The sequence below is a fragment of the Berghia stephanieae genome, chromosome 15 (genome assembly GCF_034508935.2).
Source record: "Berghia stephanieae isolate SIO BIC M18660-M18661 chromosome 15, UCSD_Bste_1.3, whole genome shotgun sequence".
Classification (NCBI taxonomy): domain Eukaryota; kingdom Metazoa; phylum Mollusca; class Gastropoda; order Nudibranchia; family Aeolidiidae; genus Berghia; species Berghia stephanieae.
In genome coordinates this window covers 22,349,597-22,360,424 of record NC_088374.1, presented here as the reverse complement: position 1 = coordinate 22,360,424, position 10,828 = coordinate 22,349,597, and the positions used below count along the sequence as shown (strand labels likewise).

At 34.8% G+C, this 10,828-nt stretch overlaps 1 protein-coding gene across 1 annotated transcript in view; it reads left to right on the top strand.

Annotated features, from left to right (window-relative positions):
• Positions 1-3,757: 3,757 nt before the first annotated feature.
• The window catches only part of LOC144960506 (uncharacterized), a 9,327-nt gene continuing 2,256 nt past the window's right edge, over positions 3,758-10,828 (top strand). Inside the window, exons 1-2 of the mRNA XM_078893678.1 lie at positions 3,758-4,005; positions 8,750-8,890. Of these exons, the coding sequence (XP_078749804.1) occupies positions 8,761-8,890 (130 nt within the window). The 5' untranslated portion in view covers positions 3,758-4,005; positions 8,750-8,760. The remainder of the gene's footprint in view (positions 4,006-8,749; positions 8,891-10,828) is intronic.

Genomic DNA, 10,828 nt, shown 5'->3' with positions numbered 1-10,828 from the left:
AGTATTTGTTCATAAATGTTTCGTTGTTTTTGTTATGTCAAACATTTTCCGCTAAGTGGTAATTCAGGGGGAAAACAATATGCCTTGTATCATTTTTTTTGTCACCTCTGCTCAGTTGCATGAATTTTGGTGACACTCCTTTATTTATGACGTTAGTCTAGACACACTGGCGCCAAATGTCAAAAGTAGCACAAGACGCATGGTGGCCATGGATGAGAAGATGATCGAAAGGGAAGGGGATGAAGCAAATGGGTGTAGTTAAATATTTGTGTACTTTTTAGTTATAGATAGTATGCAGATGACGTCACTCAGGCCTTTGTTATTGTTTTTGCCATCCGCGTTTGTGAGTTGTTCTCACTAAACTGTATTAACCAGACTATAAAAGTTCATGGTTACACAGAGTTTGTGTGTTGGTCCGTTATACTTCCGGATGGCAATGTTGTGAACTCCTTGGCCAAGCACATTCTATTTATAGCCTGATAGTGCATTCGGCGAGTTTATAAGTTTATAAGCGTCTTTTTTTTTTTATTCCGTTAAAACAATTTTGTTTGATTGTTCTGAATTTGTTAATAGAATTAATTACGACTTGTGTCTAATTATAAAACAATTTTGTTTGATTGTTCTGAATTTGTTAATAGAATTAATTACGACTTGTGTCTAATTATAAAACAATTTTGTTTGATTGTTCTGAATTTGTTAATAGAATTAATTACGACTTGTGTCTAATTATAAAACAATTTTGTTTGATTGTTCTGAATTTGTTAATAGAATTAATTACGACTTGTATCTAATTATAAAACAATTTTGTTTGATTGTTCTGAATTTGTTAATAGAATTAATTACGACTTGTGTCTAATTATAAAACAATTTTGTTTGATTGTTCTGAATTTGTTAATAGAATTAATTACAACTTGTGTCTAATTATAAAACAATTTTGTTTGATTGTTCTGAATTTGTTAATAGAATTAATTACGACTTGTGTCTAATTATAAAACAATTTTGTTTGATTGTTCTGAATTTGTTAATAGAATTAATTACGACTTGTGTCTAATTATAAAACAATTTTGTTTGATTGTTCTGAATTTGTTAATAGAATTAATTACGACTTGTGTCTAATTATAAAACAATTTTGTTTGATTGTTCTGAATTTGTTAATAGAATTAATTACAACTTGTGTCTAATTATAAAACAATTTTGTTTGATTGTTCTGAATTTGTTAATAGAATTAATTACGACTTGTGTCTAATTATAAAACAATTTTGTTTGATTGTTCTGAATTTGTTAATAGAATTAATTACGACTTGTGTCTAATTATAAAACAATTTTGTTTGATTGTTCTGAATTTGTTAATAGAATTAATTACGACTTGTGTCTAATTATAAAACAATTTTGTTTGATTGTTCTGAATTTGTTAATAGAATTAATTACAACTTGTGTCTAATTATAAAACAATTTTGTTTGATTGTTCTGAATTTGTTAATAGAATTAATTACGACTTGTGTCTAATTATAAAACAATTTTGTTTGATTGTTCTGAATTTGTTAATAGAATTAATTACAACTTGTGTCTAATTATAAAACAATTTTGTTTGATTGTTCTGAATTTGTTAATAGAATTAATTACGACTTGTGTCTAATTATAAAACAATTTTGTTTGATTGTTCTGAATTTGTTAATAGAATTAATTACAACTTGTGTCTAATTATAAAACAATTTTGTTTGATTGTTCTGAATTTGTTAATAGAATTAATTACAACTTGTGTCTAATTATAAAACAATTTTGTTTGATTGTTCTGAATTTGTTAATAGAATTAATTACGACTTGTGTCTAATTATAAAACAATTTTGTTTGATTGTTCTGAATTTGTTAATAGAATTAATTACGACTTGTGTCTAATTATAAAACAATTTTGTTTGATTGTTCTGAATTTGTTAATAGAATTAATTACAACTTGTGTCTAATTATAAAACAATTTTGTTTGATTGTTCTGAATTTGTTAATAGAATTAATTACAACTTGTGTCTAATTATAAAACAATTTTGTTTGATTGTTCTGAATTTGTTAATAGAATTAATTACAACTTGTGTCTAATTATAAAACAATTTTGTTTGATTGTTCTGAATTTGTTAATAGAATTAATTACAACTTGTGTCTAATTATAAAACAATTTTTAATCAAATTAAAAATCAATTAGGGTTAGTCATAACACTGTCAACGGCCAGGTACTCATTTTACACCTGAGTACCGTGAGAGAATGTGAGTAAAGAGCCTTTTCCAAGGACTCAACTATGCGCCGAGCAAGGCTCGAACCCAGGACCTTCCGATCCGAAAGCGAGTGTCATAGCACTAGACCACATAGCCGCACAAGCATACTAGGGTGATTATTTTTCCTATTCGTGTTAGTTAAAGGTACTTGCTATTTAGATTATTATTTCAATTTTTCTTATAACTCTAACGCCCTGTTAGTTGGGGAATATTTGAGTTGTTTCCCTTAGGACAAGGAGCTTTCGAAAGGCCTCCCACTTTATTTTCCCCATTTCTCAACTACATCAGAACTTTACGATTAATATTAATAATGGCAATTATCTTATTTTCTTTCAAATCACTGCTAGTGCTAGGTTTAAGTAACGTTTCAATTATAATATTCGTTTGTATTGTAAACACTCAGTCTTGCGCTATTGTCGTTAGATAAATCACAAACTTGAGATGGAAGATAGTTTTAGCATTATCAATTTTCTTTCTCTTCCTCTTCCTCCTCCTCCTCCTCCCCCTCCTATCCTCCTCTCATCCTCCTCTCATCCTCCTCTACTCTTCTTCTTCTTCTTCTTCTTCTTCTTCTTCTTCTTCTTCTTCTTCTTCTTCTTCTTCTTCTTCTTCTCCTCCTCCTCCTTATCCTCCTCTCCTCTTCCTCCTCCTCCTCCTTCTTCTTCTCTTCTTCTTCTTCTTCTTCTTCTTCTTCTTCTTCTTCTTCTTCTTCTTCTTCTTCTTCTTCTTCTTCTTCTTCTTCTTCTTCTTCTTCTCCTCCTCCTCCTTATCCTCCTCTCCTCTTCCTCCTCCTCCTCCTCTTCTTCTTCTTCTTCTTCTTCTTCTTCTTCTTCTTCTTCTTCTTCTTCTTCTTCTTCTTCTTCTTCTTCTTCTTCTCCTCCTACGCCTCCGCCTCCACCACTATAACCACCACATCCTCCTCCTTATCCTCCTCTCCATCCTCCTCCTTATCCTCCTCTCCATCCTCCTCTCCATCCTCCTCTCCTCCTCCTCCTCATCCTCCTCTCCTCTCCTCCTCCTCCTCCTCATCATCCTCATCCTCCTCCTCCTCCTCCTCCTCCTCCTTCTTCTTCTTCTTCTTCTTCTTCTTCTTCTTCTTCTTCTTCTTCTTCTTCTTCTTCTTCTTCTTCTTCTTCTTCTTCTTCTTCTTCTTCTTCTTCTTCGTCAACGCTGTTCTCGTCGCTGTCCTTCTATAATATGTCAGAAATAACAGACACACTAAGGAGACACATTTCACATGTCAACATCCATTTTGCAAATAAACATGAACTAAAATATTAACACACACACACACACACACACACACACACACACACACACACTTATCGAAGTGCCATTCAATCAAACACAAGAAAATCTTAATTGCTCTGAGTCATACTTGATAATTAATTCAAATTCAATTATTAAATTACCTTAAAACTGACATCAGCACATTCCTAACCCCCCCTCAACCCACGCATATTGACTACAATAAGAGAATTTACAATCCTATATTCTTGTATATATATATATGACCAAGGAACGGTGCACGAACTGTACAGGGACTTCAATTCGCAGAGACACGCATTACCCAAGAGAAAACACAGCGTTCAAGACTTAGATAACCTTTTTTAAATTCTACTTAGAATATCATTCACGTTCAGCTTTTATTTTTGTTGATTTCAGAATAAATTTTTGTGTCGGTTATTGAGTAAATTCTAAATATCTTATAGCCGTGCCTTCTAAAGTCGTATTTCAAAAGTAAGTGATGCTAAATTATATGTCTTACCCTTTAATATTACATGTAAAATCTACTACTACTACTACTACTGCTACTACTACTACTACTACTACTACTCTACTATCTACTACTACTACTACTACTACTACTACTATACTACTACTACTATAACATATAATAATACTAATAATAATAATATAATAATAATATAATAATACTATAATATTAAAATAATAATAATAATAATAATAAATAATAAAAAAAATATCAAACTATAACTACATACTATAACTACACATACTTATACTACTACTACAACTCACCTCAACTACTACTATCTACATACTACATACTATACGACAACTCACTCTACACACTACTCTATACAACACATACTATATAAAAATATAAATAATATAATATAATAAAAAATATAAAAATAAAATAAATAATAATATACTATACTATACTATACTACTACTCTAATACCACTACTACTAACTACTACTACTACTACTAACTACTACTACTACTACTACTACTACTACTATACTACACATACTACTACTATTCAACTAACTATATTACTACTACTACTATACTACTACTACTCTACTATACTACCTATTAACTACTTACACTATAATAATATACTACTAATACTACTAACTACTACTACTACTACTACTACTACTACTACTCGCTCTGCCTACCTACTACTACTACTACTACTACTACTACTACTACTACTACTACTACTACTACTACTACTCTACTACTACTACTACTACTCTACTACTACTACACTTGATATATAGTATATATATTATAAATAGTATATTAGTATATATATAGTATATAGTAGTAGTTATACTATTACATCTATACTATACTATACTATACATACTACTATAAATAGTACATATATACTATACTATACTATACTATACTAGTATATTATATTATTATATATATTATTATTAGTATATATATATATTATATGTATTATTTATTATTATCATCATCATCATCTTCATCATCATCTCGCTCATATCATCATCATCATATTATTATATATCTATTATTATTATTATTATTATATTATTATTATTATTATTATTATTATTATTATATTATTATTATTATTATTATTATTGTTATTATTATTATTATTATTATTATTATTATTATTATTATTATTTTTATCATTATAAATGTTATATAGTAAATTTATAATATTGTAGTAGTATGTGATTAGTATAGTAGTAGTAGTAGTAGTAGTAGTAGTAGTAGTAGTAGTAGTAGTAGTAGTAGTAGTAGTAGTAGTAGTATAGTATAATATAATTGTGTTTTTGTGTATAGTAGTGTAAAGCTTAGTAGTAGTAGTAGTAGTAGTAATTAAGTAGTAGTAGTAGTAGTATTTATTTTTACAATATTTAAAATTTAAAATTGAGCTTTATATAGCGCAATATCCACTAAATGGCTCAAAGCCTTTACAAGGGGTCCCTGCAACAGCAACATTAACATGTAGGACGGGACATGACGCCTGTTGAGCGACATTACAATTTTTCGGACAAAGACAACGCAGTTAACGGCCATGTACTCATTTTACACCTAACTACGGTGAGAGAATGTGAGTAAAGAGCCTTTTCCAAGGACTCAACTATGCGCCGAGCGCAAGCCTCGAACTCAGGATCTTCCGATCCGAAGGCGAGTGTCATACCACAAGACCACATAGCCGCAGGAGCCAGATAGAGAAAAGCAATTCCAATTCCCGTATCATCACAGTATTATTTATAATCCTTCATGGCTTGGCTTATGTTTGAACAAGAAAGTACATCAAACCACTTCTGTCTGGTTGGGGTTCCTGACCTCCCATAGTGGGCAAGGGGTGCATACTGTGTCTTCTATCCCCCCATCCCGTTTTCCAATTGTTTCCTGTCATTGTCTTGGAATGGGATTACTTCGTATTGTCCTGATCCTTGCCGGAGTTCCTTGGCTGAGAGGGAAACAGGCGAATGTATAGTTATAGTTTTGGGAGATGAAATTTTTTTCCTTGTAAATCATCTCTCTGTTATGTATTATTATATTTGTTATTTTGAATGTAGGAATGTAAGAATTTGAGTGTATTCCTCTTTGTTGGATTTTGTGCTTGTGTCCGGATGAGACTTATCACCTATAAGACTTATAGGTGATCTCAAACTAAGTACATTGGTGGTGTGCTCTTGGAATCTACATCTGATCCCTATTGTTCTCAGTCCCCCTTTGTCTTACCTTTTCTTGGGTGCTTTAATTGTAATTCTAGAACTTTTTACTATCCCATTTTCTTCCTTTTTACCGGCGCTGATATAACCTAAATGTGTCGCAAGCGCCGTACAACCCTTAAAAACAAAAACAAACAAACCACTTCTGTTCTATGTTAAAATGCCCCCTTATCGGGAGTTCACCCCACGCACTGAAATCAACACAAAAGGATTGAAAAGTAAACACGGTGTGCAAATAATAATAATAAGGGAAATAATAATATCGTAGATTTCAATCCATTTACAACGTGATCTGAAGAAGAAGAAAAAAAAAAAAACAAGACACATCAGCTGTATTCGTATTCTTCATTATATCTCGAAAGGAAATATCTGATATAACGACACACAATTCAATAACCCCGTTTATAACGCTGCTCGGAGAAACTCGATGATATAATGTATTGTGCGGTTATATTGTGGTATTGCGGTCGGTATGACACTCGCTTTCGGATCGGAAGGACTCGGGTTCGAGCCTCGCTCGCTCGCTCGGCGCATAGTTGAGTCCTTGGAAAAGGCTCTTTACTCACATTCTCTCATCGTACTCGGGTGTAAAATGAGTACCTGGCCATTAACAGCGTTGTCCCTTTCTGGAAAAAAAAACAACAACATTGTATTATCGCCTGCCAGTCGTCACGTCTCGCTCTTTATGTTACGTGTTGCTGTTGGCCAGGAAGGGACCCTTTGTAAAGCGTTTTGAGCACGTTTAGTGGATATTGCGCTATATAAAAGGTGACCCTCCGTCTCAAAACGGTATTATGTCGGGATGATTCAGACCCCAAAAAGTGAATTTAGAGATAGAATGATGAGAAATTGGACCTTAGAAGTTTTTTCAAATCAAGAAATAGTCTTTATACTCCACCATAACGTACAGAAATTAAACCCAAGTTGGATATTTGTGGCTATGAATTCAATTTCTCTTACCGAGTGGATCCCGACATAATACCGCTTCGATACGTAGGGTCACAAATCTCAAAGCTCATGTTTTTAAAAAAAGCAGTTCAATGAAAACGCTGAGATCGAGTCTTCAAGCTAAAACTACCATCTACTGCGTGTGGTCTGATGATAATGATAGGACACTCGCCTTCAGATCGGTGGGGTCTTTCTACCAGTCCAACATGTACCCGCTGTGGGCAAGAACCTGAGACGGCAGAGCATCTAGTCGAACGGTGTGTTGTGACGATGCTACCCGGCGGGTTTGCGACGGTGCACGAATAGGGACCGGACTTTGCTGATTGGGTCGATCGTCATAACATGGTATAAGAGGCTGCTGCTGCCTTCAGATTGGAAGGTCCTGGGTTCATGTCCAGTCGGAGGATTGTTTGTTTTTTTTTTGTTTTTTTTTTTTGTTTTTCCTTGACGAGTTGATTAAAAGTCAAAATAAAATTTTAAACATCATTTGTTTGGATTTTTGTTTTTGTTTTTGTTTTTTTCATACACTTCTTGGCAGATTTATAATTTTGATTGTTTTTAAGTGTTTTACGGCGCTTGCAACACATTTAGGTTATATCAGCGCCAGTAAAAAGGAAGAAAATGGGATAGTAAAAAGTTCTAGAATTACAAATAAAGCAGCCAAGAAATAGTAAGACATAGGGGAACTGGGAACAAATAGGGATCAGATGTACATTCCAAGAGCATACCACCAATGTACTTAGTTTGAGATCACCTATAAGTATAAATCTCATCCGGACACAAGCACATATTCCAACAAAGAGGAATACACTCAAATGCTTACATTATACAGTCAAAATAATTTTGAGATGACGAACTGAGCTTGTGTCATGTCTTTCCAGTTTTCTTACATTTTCATATTGAGCTTTTATATAGCGCAATATCCACTAAACGTACTCAAAGCGCTTTACAAAGGGGTCCCTGGCTAACAGCAACACTTAACTTATTTAGGACGGGACATGATGACGCCTGTTAGGCGATATTACATTTTTTTTTTCGGACAGAGACATTACCATGTTAACTGTCAGGTACTCATTTTACACCTGAGTACGGTGAGAGAATGTGAGTAAAGAGCCTTCTCCAAGGACTCCAACTATGCGCCGAGCGAGGCTCGAACCCACCGAATGCGAGCGTCATACCACTAGACCACATAGACGCATTTTGTTTTATATTGCTCTCTGCATTTGTGACCCTTCGCCTCAAAACGGTATTAAGTCGGAATGGTTAAGATGTTGAAAATTGAATTTATAGCCAGAAATATCAGACTTGTTTTGAGTTTGTATGTTTTATTGAGGAGAATGGATACCATATCTTTAGGGTGCTAATGTCAACCATTTATATTTTTGACCAGTTTAACATTAAATTCGCCTTTTAAGTATAATATGGTTCGTTCGACATAATACCGTTTTGAGACGATGGGTCACATTTATGATTCCCAATAATTATTGACACGAAACGTCGTTTCTTGACCATCTCGGTTTGATTTTTAAAAAAATCTTTAACCTTTTTGCAGACAAACAGACTATGGCAACCAGCGACTCGCTCCGTCTGCCACAAGGGGGTGACCTTGACCTTCTATTGGTGGGAAAATCCGGAAATGGAAAGACGTCTGCCGGGAACGCCATACTAGGAAGAAAGACTTTCACCAATTTGGGTAAAGTAACGAATTATTATGATTGTTCTGGGACGACGTACACCTATTCGCGGGTCTGATAACCGAACGTGATTATGGGCTTGATTTAACATTGTTATAATGGACAATGGGAGGCCTTCCGAAAGCTCCTACATCACCAGTATTCTTGTTCTAGTAGGGGGTTGGGGGGGGACTTATTTTATAATGTCCTTTATGAGGGTTGGGAGGGGAGAGACTTAAAAAAAAAGTTTCCCCCCTCCCAAACCCCCTACTAGAACATTATTAAAAAAAAAACAAGAATACTGGGGAAGTAGGAGCTTTCGGAAGGCCTCCTTGGACAATAGTTTGGGTTGGTTTGAGAGTATTTCCATGACAACAATTTAGGTAATCAGACCTACAATTAGTAAACGTCGATCTTGGGTGAAATCGTATTTTGGAAACATTCTTCTCAATTTAGTGTATGTTTGTATATGCGTGCGTGCTTGCGAGAGTGTATGTATGTATGTGTGTGTGTGTGTGTGTGTGTGTGTTTGTGTGTGTGGGTGGGTGGGTGGATGGGGGGGGGTGGTGTTTGATTGTGTGTATGTGTACGTTTGTGCGTGTATATCCGGAATAAATACCAATACATTTGGTAATGAAATTTGAACTCATTGTATTGTCGTACAAGTACATCTGGGAAATCAGGAATACCATCATTCATAATACCAAACACGAATCTGAAATAACATTACAAATATCAGATGTTGTAGTAGTATAGTGCAGATAGTAGTATATAGTAGTATTAAGTAGTAGTAGTAAGTAATAGTAGTAGTATAGATATAGTAATAGTAGGAGAGTAGTAGTGTAGTAGTAGTAGTATGTAGTAGTAGTACTAGTAGTATAGTAGTAGTATAATAGTAGTAGTAGTAGTAGTAGAGCAGCAGCAGCAGAGAGTAGTATATAGTAGATGTAGAGAGGAGGAGGAGGAGGAGTAGTATTTTAATAAATAAATTGAGCTTATATATAGCGCAATGTCCACTAAATGTGGTCAAAGCGATCAACAGCAATATTTAACATGTAGGACGGGACATGACGCCTTTTAGGCGGTATTACAATTTTTCGGACAAAGACAACGCTGTTAACGGCCAGGTACTCATTTTACACATGAGAACGGTGAGAGAATGTAAGAAAAGAACCTTTTCCAAGGACTCAACTATGTGCGGAGCGAGGCTCGAACACAGGACCTTCCGATCCGAAAGCGAGTGTCATACCACTAGACCACATAGCCGCACAGATATCCTAATTATTATTCGTTACCATTCATTAATTTGAGTATTTGAGCATTTATATAGCGCAATATCCCCTAAACATGCTTAAAGCGCTTTAAAGACCGGTCCTTTGCCAAGAGAACACTTAAAACATGTAGGACGAGACACGATGGCGCCTGTTAGGCAATAATATTACAATCCTTTTCCGACAGAGACAATGCTGTTAACGGTCAGTTATACTCAATTTACTCCTTAGGACGGTGGGAGAATGAAGGACAAGAGTCTTTTCCCAAGGATTCAACTATGCGTCGCTCAGAGCAGGATTCGATTCTTTGACCTCCCATTCATCGTAGCCATCGTTAACTTATAGCCTGATACTGAAACCCAAAAAGACTGGCAGTTTGAGTGTCATTAATTGGTTTTTGCCCAGCCTAGAGAGCTGTCTTTAGTAGTGCTCATGGAAACAAGTGTCCCATTGTTGAACTATTGAATACAACTCACGATTTGTTTTCTTTTGTGGCAAAAGACAGGCATTTGACGTATTTTTCGGTCAGTGTCAGGCCATAACTTACGAGCCACGTCATGCAGCCATAACTTAACGAAGGCACGTCATGTCAGGCCATAACTTACGCAGGCCACGGTCGTGTCAGGCCATAACTTACGAAGCCAACGTCAGTGTCAGCCATAACTTTACGCAGCCACGGTCATGTCA